Genomic DNA, 19,373 nt, shown 5'->3' with positions numbered 1-19,373 from the left:
TTCTAGCGTCAGGGCCCAGTTGCCCTCCATGTGGCCTGGGCATGTTCCTTCCCCACTCTGAGCCTGTAAGAGGGAGTGACAGATACCAGAAAGGCTCTGTGGGATTAAACGAAGTCATGTAGACAAAGAGTGGAAAGAAGAAAAAGACCCAATTTAAGAACAGTTCAAGCAATGGTGACCCCGGGGGAACCACAGCAGGGAGCTCTGGAGGGCTGCTTTTTGATGGCGTCATTCCTAAGGGTGGCGATCACCTGTGAAGAGGACAGAGGATGCAAAGCACCTCACCCGTAGTGGCTTTGTCCTGATCCCAGTGGGAGGTGGTGCCCAGCCATGGGACGCAGAAGTCACACTCCCACCCCATTCTCCAGGTGGTTCAGGGCGGCGCCAGTGGCGCTAAGCTAAGCTGGTCCCTCCGGACGCGCCCCCGTGGTCTCGGGCGGGAGCTGCCCGGGCTCCTCCCTTTTCAGCTCCGGCGCCCCAGCTCTTAACCCGCGCGCGGGATTGTCCGGCCACTGGGCTCCCCGAGAGCGCGAGCGGTCAGCTCGGAGCCAGAGCCGCGCGCGTCCGGGTCCGAGGCCGACGCCAGCCCGCCAGCATGCCCCCCTCAGCAGCGTCGGGCGGCAGCAGCCTGCCTAGCGGTTTTGCGGTCTTCACCACCTTCCCGGACCTGCTCTTCGTCTTCGAGTTTGTGAGTGGCTGGCGCGCCCGGCGCCCGGGCCGGGGAAGGGCGGGATGGGACCGGCCGTGCTGCGCTCTCGCCCGGGCTCCGCACAATGCGCCGGCGGATCCGCAAGCCACGCGGGTCCCGGAGCATCGGGTAGCAGGGCCCTGGAGAGGAAAGTCTCTCCACCACGCCCCCTCCCCCAGTCCTTTGGCCCCACTGTAGCCTACGACAATGGGAAAATCGCCTACAGGACTTAGGAGGAAAAATCAGATTCACAGCACAAGTCAGATGTCGGGAGCCGGCCAGGGTACACTCGTAGCGCGCGGCTTCCAAAGCGGCGCCAGGGACCTGCTTCCCACGGGCAGCGCAGAAGCAGCCCTTACTGGAGAGCGACGTCCTTATGAAGGTGCCCAGCTCGCTCCAGGCTTAGGATTTCAATTAAGATTTTTAAAAATCAATAAAAGAAACCTGAATATTACTGGCCGGGGTTGGAAACTGGGTTGGTGTCCTAGGAGGAGCTGAATCCGGACTATTCCCTTCTGGCCTTCGAACCTTTCTGGAGAGCAAACAAATTTGTGAGAACTTTGATCTGGAAATAATAGAATGAGCCATCATTTGCTCCCTGACAATCATTCTGCCCTATGTGGGGGGGTGGAGGAGGGGAGAGAGACTAGTAAGAGTGGACAGGAGCCTTGGCTGACCTTGAGCAGCCTGAAGACCTCTGCACCTGCTGTCGGTCCCTCCTTACACTGGAGCCTCACAGCCTCCCCGCAAGACTCTGGAAAGTGCTTTCTACTGTGCGCTCCTGTAGTGCTGTCAGGAGGCTTCAGAATGCCTTCAGCCTCCACTCCCCAGGGAGCGCCAGGCCCTCACCTGGGAGAGGGCGTGCTGTATCTCCTTGTGGGTGCAGTGCCATGGGCCATGAGACTCTTTTCCTGCACCCTCACCACAGAAGTAGCTGTCTGGGCAGTCGGTAGAAAAAAGAAAATTTCCAAACCTGACTGTTTAAAAATGGAACTCCAGCTTCTTATCACCTAATTGTTGGAGGAGGGTGTGAACAGCAAAGGGAACAGGTTCTGTCATCCATGGAGTGGAGGGTTTGGAGGAAAGGGCTGAGAGGTCAAGGTTGTCTGGTGCTACCTATCACTGAACTTGAGCCCAAACCTGGGTGTATCTAGAGTGACTTCCAATCCTGGAGCTAGCTGGAATCCAGGAAGTGACATCTGGAAGCAGCCCTGGACACCTCTAAGCTCAGCCTCACCATTTACATATAGGGACCCCCAGGCCCAGAGTGGAAGGGACTTGCATCCACTGGAACATTCCTTCCCCAAATGGCTCATCTCCCTGCTTTTATTCAGCATTTAGCCTGTGCTTGCCCAAGGCAGGATTTTTGGACATGAGCACATAGAAACTATGACCTGGTAATAAGTAATGGGTGGTTTCTTCAGAGGCTACTGTATTTACAAGGACAGAGTTTCGTGATCAAACAGATGGTTACTGTGGGTTGTGATGGTTCAGAGAGGTTTTTAAGCAACAAAAGGACTTGCTAGTGTCCCTTAAGTTGCCCTGATGAATGGCTAGCTCTGCCTTTGTAGCTGTTTGGGGAGCATTATAACAAGAATCATGGGAGACAGTGTTAGCTGGGCTTCATGCAAAAGACTCTGGTGCACCCTCCTCCTCTTGCCCTGACAAGAGCAGGCTCAGGTGGCAGCAGGTGGTGATAAGTTTTGTGTTTTGGGGTGGGGGTTGTTCCTGGCTTCACAGAAGGGACAGCTTCCCAGTGCCCTCTGCCTCTTCTTGGTGTCGCAGCTCAGAGGAAGGAATGTTCAGGAGGGTAGGTAGGAACAGTTGATCCTGGTGGGAGATCTTGGTGGTGGGAGTGGGAAGGATCTTCCCAAACCACCAAGTGAAAGTAGAAACCCAGGGGTGGGAAGTCTCCGAACTATGGATTAACGGAAACATACTCTTCCACGGTAGTTTTGTGACCTGCTGATGGTAGCGGCTTCCGAAAGAAAGAATTCTCCCTTGCCCCGAACGCATCCCTCCCCAGGTGTCTTAGAAGTTACTTTTTCTCCTCCACCTCAACCCCTACGCCCTGACTCTCCTTCCACTTCCTAAGGGGCCCTGGATGCCTCAGTAGTCATCTCTGGATCTCTTTCTTCCTCTCTAGATTGGGGATCTGCCCACAGGGTGCCTGGGAGAACAGAAAAGAAAGCAGATGCCAGTTCTTTACATTTTTCTCTGCACAGATTATACATACCCAAAGCTGTGTTTTGCTGTGTGGAAAGGGTACAGAATTAAAGGGTCCAAGGAGGAGCTGGCCACCCTGGGAGGCTTTTTTTTCTCTAAATTATAGACTATCACAACTCAACAACAAAAGATAAACCACCCAGTTCAGAAAATGGGCAAAGGACTTGAATAGACATTTCTCCAAAGAAGACATACAAGTGGCAAATAAGCACATGGAAAGATGCTCAACATCATTAATCATAAGGACAATGACATCAAAACCACAATGAGTGACCACTTCACATGAAATTAGGACCACTGTTAACAAAAAATTGGAAAATTAACAAGTGCTGGCCTAGACGTGGAAAAATTGGGACCCTCAGGCATTGCTGGAAGGAATGTAAACTGGTTCAACTGCCATGAAAAACAGTTTGGTAATTCCTCAAAAAAAAAAAATTACCTCATGATCCAACAATTCCAAACCTAGGTTTATAATCTAAAGAATTGAATGCAGGGACCTGAATAGGTACATGAACATTCATGTTCAAAGCAGCACCACCCACAATAACCAACAGGTAGAAACAGCCCAAATTTCCCATCAACGGATGATGGATAAACAAATTGTGATAGTCTATGCAGCAGAACATTATTTAGCCTTAGAAAGAATGAAGTACTGACACAGACTATGAAGTTGATAAACCTTGAAAACACTATGCTATGTAAAAGCAGCCAGACACAAAAGGTCTCACTGTATGATTCCATTTATATGATGTGTCCGGATTAGGTAAATCTATAGAGACTGAACACCAACTACTGGTTTACCAGTGGCTGAGAGGGCAATGGGGACAGGCTTAATGGGCACAGGGTTTCCTTTTGGGCTGATGACAATGTTATGGAGTTAGACAGAGGTGGTGGTCACACAACATCATGAATGTATTCAATGCCACTGAACAGTTCAATTTAAAATAGTTTTCTATTATGCCAATTTCACTTCCATTTCTTAAAAATTAACAACTATTTCAAACATTACAGAAAATTATATAATACTTTAATGAGTATTCCCATAATGATCGCTCAACTTTGTCAAATCTTAATGTCTTGCCTTAGTTACTTTCAGTGTTAAGGAAACAGAGCTTTTCAGACGGCACTAAGCCCCCTGGATATTCTATGATCTTCCTTTCCTCCCTCCAGCCTCAGGACAACCCCTGGGCTGAATGTGTTAGACCTTTACCGCACACCTACCTGTCTACGACTACACATGGCAGGGTTTTATATGTTTCCTGACTTTATGAAAGTAGTATCCCCTGTACACATCCTCCTGCAACATGCTTTTCATGCCACTTTGTTCTGAGGTTTATATATTCTGACGCTCTTTATTCATCTTCTGTTGACGGACATTTGGGTGATTTCCAATTTATTGCTTTTCGATACTGCAGACAGCATCGCGAAAGAACATTCTTGTATTTGCCCCTTGACTTGTATGTTGGGAACCTCTTGTGGGAAAAGAGAGAGATCTGACTGGCTGGGTCATAGGGAATGCACGTCTTCATTTTCCCAGATGTTACCACACTGCTGTCCAAAAGGGTTATTCCAACTTACCCAGCCAGGAGCAGAGTTACTGGGAAGCCGATGAAGCCTAATCAAGCTCAGGAACACCACCCCACCTGCTCAGGTCCCTTCCAAGACTCTGACTCACTCTGCAGACTTTTATGAAGGTCCCCATACTCCGTAAGCTTCAAGCTAAACTTCCTCAACTCCCACCAGCAGCATATGAAAGTCCTCACTGTTCTTCACGCTTGCCATACTCGGTAAAGTCAGACACTTTTGCTAGCCCAGTGGGTGTGAAATGCTTAATTATTTTTTAAATCTGTGGTCCGGCAAGTTGCTGATTACTCAGTCCATATTCCATGTCTGACCCTCAAATGACCTGGGAGGTGCGGGTGTCAAACTTTCAGCCCCCGGGGCCAATAGGGTGAAGCTCCACTCTGTTCCTGAGACAAGAGAACAGCCCACAGAGTAGGGAGGGGTGTAGCCCTTGCCCTGGCCCTGCACTCCCACCCCCAAGCTCCTGCTCTCTGAAGGCTGTAGAGTCCTCACAGGAAGGGGAAGGTAGGCCCAACCAGGTGGTGTGGCCCTGCCCCTCTGAGCCACACAGGCCATGCTGCTGTTGCAGGCAGAGGGGTCACAGGTGTACCCTCACTACACCTGTGGAAAGTCCAATGTCTCCTCTCCCCAAACAACTCCATCCAGAGCTCTGTTTCTAGCCTGTCCTCCCATCCCTACCCAAGAGGGGATTTTTCCTTTTAGAGCCAAAGCTCTTGTTCCCCTTCCTCCTCCTCCCTCCAAGCCAGAGGCTTCAGAACACTTGGGACATATTCACAGAACAGGATGCTAACATAGGATGTTTTTCTTCTCAGCTCTGGCCAGGACCCCAGAGGAAACTTCTCTCACAAAGTGCTGGGAGAGACACCTTCCGCTTTCAAAACAAAGTGAAGAGAATGCCTGAAAATGGGTTATGTAATAATTTTTAACCCAACTCCCTCCTCCCTAGCCTGTTTGAGGTGGACCTGTTGACAGAATGGCTGGCAATTAAGAGAACATTTCTCTTGAAAGTGTGTGCTAGGTGTGCCATTCATGTCTCCAGAGGGGGCACTGGCCTCCCTGCCCACTCACCTCAGACAGGTCAGCTGGTGAGGGGCAAAGCTTGCGATGTGCACTTTTGGGGGCAGGGAGAGGGGAGAGCCACCTGGAGTAGGTTGACAGTTTTGATTCTTAACAATGAACTCAAAGTTAAGTTACCTAGTAGCTACTCAAATGAGACCGTTTCTTGGACCCATAGTGACTGAGGCCTTTGTATTATTTGGAGGTGACCAGAAAAGTGCTGGGACCTGCCCTCGATCTTCACTTGCCTGGGAAAGAGCAGCAGCACAGTCGGAACTGGGCAGTGGGCGTGGGGCAGGGGCTGGATGGCAGTGCAGCTTTCTGACGGGCGGTTCACATTCTGGCTACACTGGGAAGGCAGCCTGACGACTCCCAGAAGACAAGGGGTGCAGAAACACAGAAACCTAGTTTTTCAGAGTTGGGGGAAAACTAAGGCTCTGGGAGGAGCAGCAGCTCGGAGAGAGAAGGCAGCTTGCCTGGTAACTCGAGCTCCAGGGTGGCGCTTCTTGCAGTTAGTGCATCTTACTGTTCCAGGTTCCTGCGTTCACCAAACACCCACAGTGAACTGCCCACAGCAGAAGGGATCATGCTGCCCATCTGGCAGCCCTGGGCAAGGCCTGGTTCCCTCTTGTCCCCTCAAGGAGTGAAGAAACAGCTCAGAGCCACTGGGGAGCTCACACCCTCCTAGGCCTTATTGTCAAAAACACACCCTGAAGGTTCTGAGTCACTAGGTCCTGGATGGGCCCCAAAATCTGCATTTGATAAGCACTGCATCGATTCAACTAGGTTTGGAGTGGTCACTGGGAGGCCAGGCCACCCCTCTCCTCAACATTTAATGAGGGAACGGGATATTGGAGACAGTTTTCAGTGAGAGGCTGGGGCAGGGAGCCAGGTGCTCTGAGGTTCTCCCCCGTTCAGGGCAAGCACCCTCTCTGCTCCTGGGGAAATTTCCCTGCTGCCCCAGCCATGTACCTGTCCTACAGTCACCGGAGAGCGGGGGCTGGCCCTGCTGGTTAGTGCAGGACAGTGGCTAAGCCTGGCTTCCCTGGCTGTGTCCACTGCCTCCTAGCCCTGCGTCTCTTCTCATGCCACAGGCCCCTCCTTGGAGCTGCTTCGAAGGTTTTCTACTTGCCTATTCTCTAGAGGGAGGGGAAGAATTATAGGCAGAGGTCTCTGAGGGGTTTGTCCTCGGAATTGAGAAGTGACTTTTCCAGTTTTTCAAGAACCTGAGGCCTGATTTAATCAGGAGTCACTGACTTTGACTGTTCTCTGGAAACTGCTAAGTGTGATGAAGGGGCTCAGCTCCAGCATTCTCATGCGAATGTTGCTGCAACCAAGCTATGTTGAAAAAGATGGCTTTTAAACTTTCCACAAGTCACCCTCGACGCAACGCAGATTCCTCCCCACCCCCACGTCCAAGCACTTTCAGGAGAGAGTAGGAGGATCTCAGATGCCACTGCAGGGCACAGCTCACACTCAGGTCAGGCCAGGGACAGAGGCTGGCTATCTGCACCCACACCCTCAGGCTGCCAGAGAGAGCTGGGGAGCGAGTTGTGCTGCCTGCCAGCCTAGGCCAGTTCCGCACAGCCTTAGGAATGGCTTGGCTTTACTCTGGACTCAGGACACATTCTGAGGGAAGGGCTGGTAGCAGAGACTGGGCCAGGTGGGATGGGGACAGCCAATCTGGACCTGGGTGGGGCCCGGGGGCTGACTCCTCCTGGATTCAGCACTGAGCCCTGGCTTCCACCTCGGACAAAAGCCCAGCTGGGCTTCCTCCTGGGCTTACAAGTATGGGTCCCTGGACCAGAAGCCACCAGGAGGAGGTGCTGATGAGATGCTCCAGAGGGTGTTCTCTTTGGATGCTGATGGGTGTGAGGAAGGCAGGTCAATGGCACCCCTGGTCACTGAAGCACTAAGCCTTGGGAGATGTGGGCCAACTCTTTGCAGGTACAAGATTGTTCCTGAGAGCGTGGAGTGGGGACCTGGTACTCTCCACATTGTGGGGTTCCAACTTGCCTTCTACATTCTGGTGGGAAGGTCTGGCTACTGGTAGCTTCTGGTAGCTTCTGGATGGGCACACTCAGCTCAGGCTCTCTGTCCCTCCCACTAGGTGGCTAGTGTTCTGCTCACGTTGCAGAAAAAAACAATTCGTGTTGAATCACTTTAATGCACCAAGGTCCTAGGATCTGGGAAAAATATGTAGGAACTAAAGTAAAGCCTTGTCACGTTGATATGCATGGGCAGTGGGAAAAGGAAGGCAAGACTGGATAAGAGAGGAAAGAAAGGGGGAGACGGGCTTCACTTACTAGTGTGTGTGTCTTTGATTAAAGTCTATTTCCCTGAGTCACTAGGTCCTGGATGGGCCCCTAAATCTGCACCTGCCCTCAGTGTCTGTTAAATGCATGAGTGAATGAGTGAATGAATGAATGGGTGAGTGGGTAAGTGAGCAAGTGAAGGAAACCTTTCCTTGACTTTCTGAGAGCTCAGTTTCTCCACACAAGGGCGGTGATGGGGCTTACACACCCCTAGAGTTTGCTTCCTGCTCTCTCTGCCCTCAGAGGGAGTCCCCAGCCTCCCTCTCAGACCCGTTCTTCTGGTTCCTGGGGAGGCTTCAGTGTTTGGGGTCTTGGTCTTTACCCTCTGACCTCCTCTCTGCATTCTCCTGGTGCTACGTACGTTGGTACCTGTTCCCTTCTCTGCAGCAGCTCATCCTTAACCAGCCTCAACACACCACCACACACACACACACACATGTGCCCTCTACTCTACCTCACTAAATGGTTATATTTTTTTGGTCAACCGAGGCTTACAGCTGCCACTGCTGCTACTCCTGCAACACACTTACTCTACCGGTCTAAACACCTGCACATGCCCTCTCGGCACTGCAAAAACCCGACCACAAAGATAGTCCAGTGGGTACAGACATTTCCAGAAACACGAATTGGAGCTCCTCCTCTTGGTGGCCTGGGGAGAGCACTAAAGGGCTCAGCTCAGAGCGGCTGGGATGCACCTTGCTTGGCATGGCCATCTCTCTCCTCTTTCCTGGAAGCTGCTCTTTGCCCACCTGACCAAAGCAGCAGGACGGCTCAGGGCTGGGTGCACAGCCTGCGTTCTGTGGCCGGTTTCCTCTACTTCTCAAGACTTCAAGGCACAAACTGTTGTTCATACGAACCTTCAAGATGCACACAATGCCCCTGGAGCTTGGGAATTCTGACACTGGGCTCCGAGGGTTCACACTACCAGGTATGCATGTGGACAGCCCTGCATGGGACATCCTTGGTTCATGTCTTGACTTGCTGTTGAAGAGTGCGTGCCTGTGGCAACGCTGGCAGAGTAAAATGGACTGCTAGAGAAATATCCAGAGAATGTGAGCAATTCCTCTGCCTTGACCTCAGTGATCCAAGTCCTGCAGCAAAAACACTGGACAATTGTGGACACAGAGCTCTCAGCCCTGCACAAGCAACGAAGACGCCCTACCAATCTCAGGAATGTGCTGGAGGGGTGCTTTTCTCCCTTTGTAACCGAGCTCACTGTTTAAAGGAAGGCTTTCTCATATTTTTATGTCCTTTGTATTTCCTTCCGCAGAGGCAGGCACATTTTTCTCAACATCGATTTCTGGAGGATCATAGGGTTTTCTCTCTTTTCGATGTTTCTGAAGTTACTGTAACATTCTGGGTCCCAAGAATGTTTAGAGGGGATAATTGTGCATGTTGAGCTCCTACCTACTGGGGTTTTCACATGGTTACAGCTGAGGCTTCACCCCATTAAACAATAGTTGTAACATTGAGCACTTGGAGCACCCACTGTGTGCCAGGCACCTTGCAGACATAAACCCACTTCACCCCAGCCTAATGGGGAGGGCACTACAGTTAACACTATTTTTCAGATAGAGTCGGAGAGGAATTAACCTGCCAGGGACAACAGACCACCCAGCATTAAATGGCAGAGCTGATTCAAACTCTGTAATTCCGAAGTCTACACCCTTAACCACTCTCAGCTGCCTCCTGTGGGTTAACTCTGAAAAGAGAGAACCTTCTCTGAGTTCACAGGAGAAGTTTCCCCAAGATCATCTCCTGAGGAATTTTTTTTTCCACAAAAAACATTTGACAGGGTATCCCACAGATACAAACTTTTTCTAAATGTTTGGAAATTTTGTGTCTTGTTTTGTACAATATCCTCGGTTCTTACAGAACTTCACCTGTGCTCAGCATCCAAAACCAGACTAAAAGATGGGTGGTTTCCAGTCCTGAAACACCAGGGTGGGTAGAGGCCTCAGGTCATCAGCTCCACCCCAATCACAGACACTGAGGCAGCGTCACATCTAGAGGACACCCAAGGACTAGGTACTCTCATGTTCAAGGCAAGACAGGGATGAAAACTTAAGATGAGGAAAGGAAGGGAACTTTGCTCCCAGAGCCCAATAAGGAACTGGAGAGCCATCTCGGCTGGTGTTGCTGGATTTTGGAGACAGGAGCCATTTCTTCATGTTTGACAGGACTTACCAGAACATCCTCCATGGGCTTGTGTTATGGAAACACATTCCAAGGCCTTTGGCAAAGAGCCTGGGATATCTACTTCTTGCCCTGTAACTGTTTCTCTCCTGGGCTCTGGGCTTTTTGAGGTACCTCTGGTGATTCCAGTGTAGAAGGAGAACTAAGGACCACAGAGCGATAACCCAGGCCGCACCTTCATTTTCTAGCGTGGGGATCTGGGACCCAGAGAGAGCTCAACCCACTTGACTCTTGAGCCACCCAGCTTAGAGATGTCTCTCTGAGACCAACCTGGCCAACTGCCTCAACTCTGTTATGGAGGACGGTGACCTGGGTGCACTCAGGGGTGGTGGAAATCTGGCCCATTGACAGAGATGACCGGAAACTGGGGCCATGCCTCCACTTGTGTGACTAGTATTTCAAACCAATTGGCTGTCAGTGTGCTTCCCGGGAGTTCTCTTTAGGAATGGAAGTGCTTGAACTTTCATCTACGCCTTTGCTCTTGACAAATGTCTGGCCAGTGGGGTGCTGTGGCCAGGGTAGGGTGGACTGCCCCGGCCTGGGATGCCTTATCTCCTGGACATAGGTGCCATGCTCGCTCTGTTTGCTCTATGCACACTTTGCAGGTGGACTGGGGCAGGCACTGGCTTTGCCTCATGATTCACACTGAATCTCAGCTTTCCACTGAGCTGGGCCTGGGAGGCCTTCAAGGTGGCCCAGCAATCAGTCCTGTCTGGAGGTCACTGTCCCTCAAGCCCCACATCCAGCCACTCCTTGTCCCTAAACGTCATGCCAGCTCACGGCCTTTTCAAGACCTCCCTGGTGCTCCAGCATCCTCTGGGCCTGGCATGTACTCTTTCCTCATCCTTGAAAACATCATCTTGACCCTCTGGCCAGGCTCACCAGCTAAGTCCACCCCCCCTTCTAGACTTGACTGGGGCTGTGGCGCAGTTGGGGCTGTTTTGCCCACCCGGGGCGAGTGACCATCCTGCGTTAAAACTGGCTGACTGCGTCTGTCTGCACAGGGCTGCCGGCATCCTGGGTGAGCAGTCTTCTCCAGTTATAGTTTAGTGCGAGGCACAAGGCTGAAGCCTCACGCTCACACAGTTTTGGCCAGTTCGACCAGGAGGCAACGTGAGGCAAGAGCTGCCAAGTGCCTTTATAGACAAGGAAGTCGAGGCCCAAGAGGCACAACGACATGCTACAGCCTCCTTCAGTAGTCAAGGAAGAGGCCCTCTCAGCTCACGTGCCAGCAGCCCTCTGCCCACAGGATGGGCAAACCTGACCCATGCTCTTCTCCATGCCACACACTCCTGTCTCCCAGTTGCAAGTCTGTCTCAGCCATCAGCACAATCACATCCTTTTGCCACTGTCCGTTATGGAAAAGGCCCAGCAATCTCTTTGATTTTAAAATCAACTATGGATGAATCTACAAGTACATCTTACACTACAGCAGTCTGAGGATTTTTATTTAATTGATTTTGCACCACTTATTATAAGCCGGAAAGTGTGTCCCACTGGCTGTCAGAGTCATCAGTAGAGGAAGATTCCTGGGCAAGGATGCCCACATTTGATTCCTTAGGCCCAGCCTGGTTTTACTAACTCCAGATTCTTCACTGCACTGACCTATCTACCGAAACGCAATTGTCTCCTGAAGTTTCTCAGCTAAGAGGCTCAGAGAACACTTGTGAGGACAGTGGGCAGCAGGTGCAGTGAGACAGGATCTGGGTAACATGTGGATTCACACCACAGGGGACACAGTGCTGGGGGACAGCCCATAATCAGCCCCCGGGCCCTCAGGAGGATGGTGCCAAGTGCCACAGAACCCTGGAAACTCTGACTACAAAGCCACCTCCACCTGTGTCCCAGCCCACCCTCAGCCCAGTCCTTCCCTGGGTGGGGACAGTAGATGAGGTGGAGGTGATTTCACTGGGATGGAGAGGGACAAGAAGAGGGGAAGATAAATACAGAAAACCCCAGCTGGGGTTGTGCCTTGTCTGAAGGAGGAGCTGGACTATGGCTTTGAGGTTATGACCCCTCCATCTATCCTGTGCTCCTCTTTGAAAACATGGGGCTCACTGACCCTGTGCACACCAGCTGGGCTGGCTTCTGGTTAACGATGGGGGCAGTGCTCTCTCATGCCCGTCCTAGGCCATCCAAGGAGACCATGTTGGCCTGGGCCCTCCCCACTCCAGCCCTGCCTCCAGTAGTCAGAGCACTTCCTGAACTTGGGGCTTTAGGGGTCAAGTTTATTTAATGTAAATAACATAGTGTGGCTAATTTGTTTTGCCAAGTAAAAACCAAAAGTAACTGCTGGTCACTACCATTTTATAAAAGAAAGGATATTTTTACAGCAAAAATACTAGGAAGGATATAATCTCATTTGCTGTTCTAATGATAAAACTGGATGGCATAAGTTCTTTCTTGGGATGACGAGTTTCTAACTTAAATGTGCCTCAGTTTTCCCATCTCACAAATGGATCACCGCCACACTCAGAGCGATGCTGTGAGGATTAACTGAATTCGTATTTGCAAAGGGCCCCTGGTGCCCCAGCACAGCCTCTTTGTCTGGCCCTTCCTGGGCACGGGCTCCCCTGGTCTGACGCTCACCTCTTCTCTCCCTCCCTCTGCAGGTGTTTGGGGGTCTCGTGTGGATCCTGATCTCTTCCTCTCTGGTGCCCATCCCCCTGGTCCAGGGCTGGGTGATGTTCGTGTCTGTGTTCTGCTTCGTAACCACCACTCTCCTGCTCTTTCTCTATGTGATCGGTGCACATGGCAGTGGGACTTTCTGGATCACCCTGGTGAGTCCCAGCCCTGGGGGTCTGAGAGGGGGTGGGTAGTATTGGGCCCTCTCCCCTGGGAGACTGGCTTTTCCTGCGCTGGGTGGGGTGCCCTGTGGATGTCTCCTACCCATCCTCCAAGGCCTTGAGCTCTGAGCTGTCCACAGCAGCCCAGGGCTCCCCGCAGCAGGCGGTCAGTGGAGGTAAAGGCAGAGGTTGACTGTCGCTGCCTAATTCTCTGACAGCTGGTCTCCCTTCTCTTGTGTGACTGCCTCTTTCCTAGACCAGCAGCCCAACAAGCCTCCCTGTACCTCCTGCACCTGCCAGGCGCCCACTGGCATCTCCCACCACCCAGGAGAGTTCGTTTCCATCTCAGGAGAAGGAGGGCAGGGTCCTGGGGACTGGCCCTGGCTGCCGAGTGTGAGACCATGCTCACTGCCCAGCTCCCAGTCACGGCCTTCTAGAGCAGGGTCACCAGAGAGGGACTTGGCCAGGGGAGAGGGATGGCCTGTGATCTCTCTTCTGCATGAATTCTGCCTTGAGACCCATGAAGGAGGTAAACTTACACGGGGACCACCTGCCTTTACCTCCCGTGAAAGGAGAGGGGCCTTTGGCCAGGCCTCTTACTCTCAAAAGGCCTCCAATCTAGACTTGGAAACCACGTCCAAATCACTACTCAGAGATCCATTCTCATCCTTTTTGCTTTTAAACATGCCTGGAGCCCCAGTCCCCTGCTCATCCAACCTCTCAACATGAACAAGAACTAAATAAAACAAAACAACACAGCAATGGAAACGGCCCAGTCCTCTCACTCTGCACTGGCCACCAAGGCCATATCTGACCTGGGGACTATGACTACAGATGACACTTCTCATGGCCACCAAGGCCACATCCGACCTGGGGAACGTGACCACAGATGACACTTCTCAGGTCCAGATCAATTTTCCCTCCCTGACCCCTTTCTTGATCCCACCTCAAGGGAAAGCAGGGTCCCTCCTCCATCAAAGTCCTTACTCTGGCTCCCAAACCAGTGAGAGAAAACTCAGCTGCATGGCCCTGGGTAATCAGTCTCTGTGAGGACAGGGTGGGGTTTGGGGAAGGGGAGCTGTCAAGGGAAGCAGCAGAAATGACTGAGGGACCTGGCTGATGCCAGGTGGGGACAGGTGGGCTCGACAGACCCTCCTGGGACCACAGCTGCCCACATCTTCACATCTGGGCGCCCCATCGCTCTGATGGCCCTTCTGACCCTGCAGGACGCAGCTTACCACTGTGTGGCCTCCCTGTTTTACTTCGGTGCCTCCGTCCTGGAAGCTTTTGCCACCATCCAGATGCAAGACGGCTTCAGGTACAAACAGTACCATGAAAACATCTCTGCCGTGGTGAGTCCACAGTCAACCTGCCATGTTCACGGCTCCCACCACCCACTGACAGACAGGCTGAGCCAAAGGCTGCCCAGGCCCTCCCTGTTTTTTAATACTTCACTGATGTTTGAATAAAGTACACCTTCCCCCTCATTTCTGAAGGAAAAAAGCCCCAGAGAAGGGAAACGATGTGCCGCAGGTTCCCTGAGCCATCGGTCAGTGCTGCACTGCCCAGGCCTGGGCTGGCTGGGGGTCCGTGCCTGGGTGGGCTTCGGGGAAGGCAGATGTGTCGGGAGGCATGACCACACACACCTGGCACTGTCTGAGCTCCCTGTGAACAATCTTATTTACCCATCAGAGCAGCCCGAGGATGGAGGTGCTGTTATTATACCCATTTCACAGATGGAGAAGCAGGGCTCAAAGAGCATACACACCTTGTCTCAAGGTCACAAAGAATTGGTGGGCCCTGCTGTCCAGGACCAGTGCTCTGTCACCACACTCCTAGCACCAGTTTGAGCAGAGAGTATGGCAACTTGGGTTCCCAGCTCTCTCCAGTCTTCCAAGAAAGCGTACAGTCAGGGCCACAGGAGTGCTGAGCCCAAGGACAGAAAGTTGAGTGGCCAGTGTCTCCCAGGCGCTCACTCTGAGGGTGGGGCTGTGGGGAGGCCCTTCCAGGTGCAACGTGTCCAGACCCCCAGTTGTGGGGATTTGCTGTTGGGATCAGGCTGTCCTCTTTCCTGTCATTGCCCAACGCTGTCTCCTGCCTGACAGGAGGAGGGGCTGGAGCTCACTCACCCATTCCTTGTGCAAGTCCCTTGTGCCCTCTGAGCCTTGGCTTACTCATCTATAAAATAGGGTGGTGACTCCTGTTGTTTCCCTGGAGGACTAGAGAGCTAGTAAACCACTTCCCCCGCAGGCTTCCCAGTGAGCAGTGGGTGGAACAGGGGCTGAGCCTCCTCCACTCCATCAGTAGAGCAGGTGGGGGTGAGGCTGTGTGTGACTGGGGCACCTTGCCTGCCTGTCTCTGAGCTCTGATGTCCTCCAACTGCAGGGCCAGATCCATTAGTGAGCTGTGAGGTCACAGCCTAATTTTCTTCTTGACGAAATGGACCAGAATAACAGAGAATAAGAGAATGTGTTGTTTCATAGAACTCTCTTCCAGAGTTGTACATGTGTGGCTATGTCCCTGGATGCTAACTCATGGTGTCGGAAGTTTTTCTAACCATGGATATTGTTTTAAAAATAAGAAAATGTTGTGGGAAATGCACTCGCAGATTTCTAGCAATCCACCTATTTATTATACAAACGCTGAGGTCAAATATCTTGACATATCATGAGATGCCAGCTCCAGGTGCCAGAGCTGTGCCACCTCCACCCCTTTTTGGAAAGGGCAGAGCAGAGGCTGAGGGAAAGCCCACAGGCTGGGTGGTGTTGAGGTCTGGGAAGGGATTTAGCGAGGCTGCCCTTCCTGCTTCCGTTGGCGGGGTCTCAGGAGAGGTCTTCAAAGCCTGTCTGCTGGCCCCATGACAGCATCCCCTGCCTCGGGAAAGCAACACACTCCCCTTAAGCTCCCAACCTACTCCCCAGTTCCATAAACATGGCCACTTCATGCTCCCTGACGCCCTCAAATGGCCCACAGTGTGGGGCCATATCTGACACTGGCTTATCTCCCACGATGGCTGGTTTCTAAGCAGTAACACAGCCAGGCAGCACTTTGGCTCATCTTCTTTCCCTAGGGAGACTGGTAATCTGCCTCCTCTATCACCTTCAAATGACTCTATTTCATTGCCCCCTCACTGCAGAGCTTACACGTACTTCTCCCATCCCAACCCCAGGAGCCTCCTCTCTGCACAGACATCAGCCAGGCATTTGACAATGATTTCAGTAAGCTTACTGCAGACAACAGCAGGGAAACGTAGATGGAATGTGGATAGTGGGTCAGCTCCTGATGGAACAACCAGGTGCGTGAGCTAATGACCCTGCCCGCTAGGCCGATCACTATTTGAGAGCCACTGGACTCAACCATGTTCCGACCTTCCTCTTTTACTTTCTATCAAAATACAGCATAAACATGCATCCAGAGAGGTGAGCAGGATGCAGGTGAATTTCCGTATTTCCTCCATTATTCGCAATCCACAAGTCCTCTGTGTGACAAGCATCAAGATTAAGAAACAGAACATAATAAACAGCTCCCAGAAATCCCCCGCTGGTCCTGCTGCCCTCACTGTGCACCCGAACTGAGGATAAGCACTGTCCTGACTTCTAGCTGCAGGGTTCCATTTCGCCTGCTTTGGATCCTCAGGCTGGTGGAATGATACATGTGCCTTCTACATCTGGCTTCTGTCTCAAGCTTAGGTCTGTGGGGCTCGTCCACGTTGGAGGATGGGGACGCAGAGGGCGTCTTCTCACTGCTGTACAGGGCTGCACTGATGACCACCCCAATATCTGTGTATCCCTCCCATGACTGATCATGCCCCTACATCTTTGTGAGTTGAGTTGGAGAACCATGAGCAGGTCCAGGCAAAGTCAGCAGAGCTAGAATCAGGAATCCAAATGTTGTGAGCAGGTAGGTAAGCTGAGCTGAAGGCACCCAGATGAAACATGAGCCCCATTCTATGTAAAGTCACGCCTTTCTATTCAAAGTATCAGTTGTATCCATGCCCGCAGGAGAAGTGGTCATGATCACACACTCAGGATTTAACCCCACACCCTGCCCAACCACAACATGCCCTTCCATGGTCTCGGGGGTGGCCAGTCCCAGGATGTGGGGAGGCATCTCAAGACCTTCTCCCACACACCCCTGGTCTTTGGGAGTACCTGGCCTGCCTCTCGCCCCCTCTGTGGTTCCTGACCTGCCTCAAAACCTGAGCTTCTCCCTCCCTCCTCAGCTGGCAGCATGGAGTCTGTCCTCAAGGGGTCCCTGGGATTGGTGGGAATTTCCTGAGAGTTGCTGGAAAATTCTGCAGCAATCTGGAGGTTCCTGGATACTAACTGTGGAGGGCGATAATGGCAGCTATTTAGGGAGAGGGGTTTCTGAGGGCCGAGGTAAATATCCATTCAGGTCCCTGGCTCTCAGTGTCCCCAGTGTGCCATTTCTTGATCTCCCTTGGAAAACAAGTCTCTGATTCCTGTCCCTGTGGGGACTTCTGAGCTGCTTCTGCCCAGGGTTCTCACAGGGTCTGGAGGCCCCCAGATTGCTTCCTCCTGGTGGGGAGAGGTGTCTTCTGGGGCCTTCTCACTCATGTGTGATTGCTCCCTTCAGACAGTGTCTTTGAGTTCCCAGATGAGTTCTCTTACTTTGGTTATTCAGTAACTCGGCTTACTCATCGCCTCTGGCCATGAGGGTGAGGGTTCGCCCAGGTGTGGAGGCAGGGCGAGAGCAGGCATGGTAATGGCTGGTTTTTATGGGCATTTTCAATAGTCACGGGAGCGTAGCCAGCCTGACGCTGTGCTTGGGTTGGAAACTCTCGACCCCACACCCAAGGTCACAAGCCAGGTGCAGGTATCTGCCTGGGGGCAGGCAGCCTTCAGAGACCAGCCACCCGGAGCAGGGTGATAGGATAGGTGGTGCCCAGCGAACATGGCAGGTCAGGGCCTGGGCAGGGCACAGAGTGACCGTTTCCACATTTCCAGGGCCTCTGTTCCCAGCGGCTTTCTCAGTAAGCCTCCTCCTTTTGTCAAAAGCAAAATCCTTCCTCCCTGTCCCAGTCCCTCACTTCCTGTGGCCGGTTCTCTTGCCCATGCTTGTGAAGTTCACAATTTTAGGACAAAATTCGGGTCTGGTCTGAGGAGGTCCAGGGAGCATCAAGACCATAAGCAGGGACAGCAAACCCACGTGTTCATGATCTTTCCCGAGGACACTGGGATCAGCGCTAGTAGACTCTGGTCTTAGTGGTTTGCTGGAGGGAAGTTTTCCATGAAAAGCAGTTGATACTCGCCTGCAATTATCATCTGTGGGGTCTCTGAGGGCCCTTGTTTCTAGTTGGGTGGCACCAAATAGTGATGTGTGATAGCAGAGAGCTGACCTTGCACACCAAGGCCAGCAGGTCGTTAGGTCCCCTGGAGTCTGTGCTGAGAGCATTCTGGGCCACATCTGGGCTCTGCAGGAAAGGATAACTCTCTGAGTGATGGGAAGCAGTGGTGGTCCCCACAACTTCAGGGCTGTCAGCCAGGAGCACCATGCAAGTGGTCACCCTATTGTGGGCAGCCCACGCCTTTCCCTCTCCCCACGCCTTTCCCTCTCCCCATGCAACCCATTAACGGTCATTTGCCTTGGTTTCAGGTGTTCTCATACACAGTCACTCTGCTGTACGTGGTCCACGCAGTGTTTTCTTTAATCAGATGGAAGTCTTCGTAAAGCAGCTGAAGAACTTTAGCTGAAAACCCAGGAGGGTGTTAACTGATCAGCCCACCTTACAGCATAACATTTTGAAGGCAAAAATACTCTCAATGATGGAAAAAGAAAACAAATAGCAACGCTCTGTGTCTTTGTGGGTATTAGGTCTCCTCTTCCATATTCCCTCATCTTAGGGTAGGGGACTTGCTACGTTTATCCTCTTAACTATTGAGCTATCTTTCTAAGATCATTTCCTATTTGAAAGGGGGCAGTGGGTGTGGGAAGTGGGGACTGTGATCTGAGAGACCATGAAACAAGGATCCCCTGCTGACCCCTGGACAGGATCTTGAGAACTGTCTACTGGAATTTTCCATGAGCTCTTCTGATTGTCCATCCTGCAGCAAGTTTCTAATATTCATGGATGTACTATGTCTTCATGGATAGTCTACGTGTTCACAGATATTCTGTCATGGGGAGTAAGACTTGCCCAACAAGTATTTGCAGATGTCCACAGTGGGAGATGATAAACCTTTGAAATGCTTTATAAAGTGCCCTTATGTTCAATATTTTCTTGGGTGTTTTTTTGTATTTAATTCCCCAGTATTGGGAACACCATCATTTCAGCTTTCTTTCTGAGGAATCCTTGACTTAGACCAGATCTCCCGAGGCAGCATCAGCGAGCAGTTCAGATGACAGCTGTTGTGCCCAGCCACTGCATCTCAGAAAGCCCAGCTGATACCCCATACTCCCCAGCTACCAGGGAGATCAGAAGGCCTCGTCCTCTCTGGAAATTTACCAAGTACCAGCCTGGGGCCCTCTTCTTTCTTCCTATAAAATAAAGGTTTCTGTGCT

General features: G+C 51.8%; 1 protein-coding gene and 1 long non-coding RNA gene across 3 annotated transcripts; both read left to right on the top strand.

Annotated features, from left to right (window-relative positions):
- The first annotated feature begins 364 nt into the window (after positions 1-364).
- Positions 365-19,087, top strand: LOC105072158 (myelin and lymphocyte protein). 2 transcript variants are annotated; one of them, XM_010959008.3, is made up of 4 exons: positions 452-688; positions 12,678-12,845; positions 14,078-14,203; positions 18,468-19,087. In XM_010959008.3, exons 1-4 carry the CDS (start codon positions 596-598, stop codon positions 18,540-18,542), a joined length of 462 nt encoding a protein of 153 aa, XP_010957310.1. In that variant the 5' UTR covers positions 452-595; the 3' UTR covers positions 18,543-19,087. The 2 variants fall into 2 exon arrangements, with proteins under 2 accessions (XP_045375541.1, XP_010957310.1); XM_045519585.2 differs by lacking the exons at positions 14,078-14,203; positions 18,468-19,087 and adding an exon at positions 13,108-13,613 and having other exon boundaries at positions 365-688.
- LOC141575489 (uncharacterized) lies at positions 14,210-16,387 on the top strand. The gene is made up of 2 exons (XR_012503089.1): positions 14,210-16,146; positions 16,250-16,387. It is a non-coding gene; the product is annotated as an uncharacterized LOC141575489 (long non-coding RNA).
- Positions 19,088-19,373: the final 286 nt, after the last annotated feature.

The sequence above is a fragment of the Camelus bactrianus genome, chromosome 28, assembly GCF_048773025.1.
Source record: "Camelus bactrianus isolate YW-2024 breed Bactrian camel chromosome 28, ASM4877302v1, whole genome shotgun sequence".
NCBI lineage: Eukaryota > Metazoa > Chordata > Mammalia > Artiodactyla > Camelidae > Camelus > Camelus bactrianus.
Note: the sequence above shows the minus strand (reverse complement) of the source record. Positions and strands in the feature narration are given on the sequence as shown.

Bases quoted from the DNA above. Each gene is read 5' to 3' on its own strand.
- LOC105072158 (XM_010959008.3), top strand. From the start codon at position 596: ATGCCCCCCTCAGCAGCGTCGGGCGGCAGCAGCCTGCCTAGCGGTTTT. The intron at 12,846-14,077 runs GTGAGTCCCAGC...CTGACCCTGCAG, and splicing joins GGACTTTCTGGATCACCCTG to GACGCAGCTTACCACTGTGT. The intron at 14,204-18,467 runs GTGAGTCCACAG...CCTTGGTTTCAG, and splicing joins ATGAAAACATCTCTGCCGTG to GTGTTCTCATACACAGTCAC.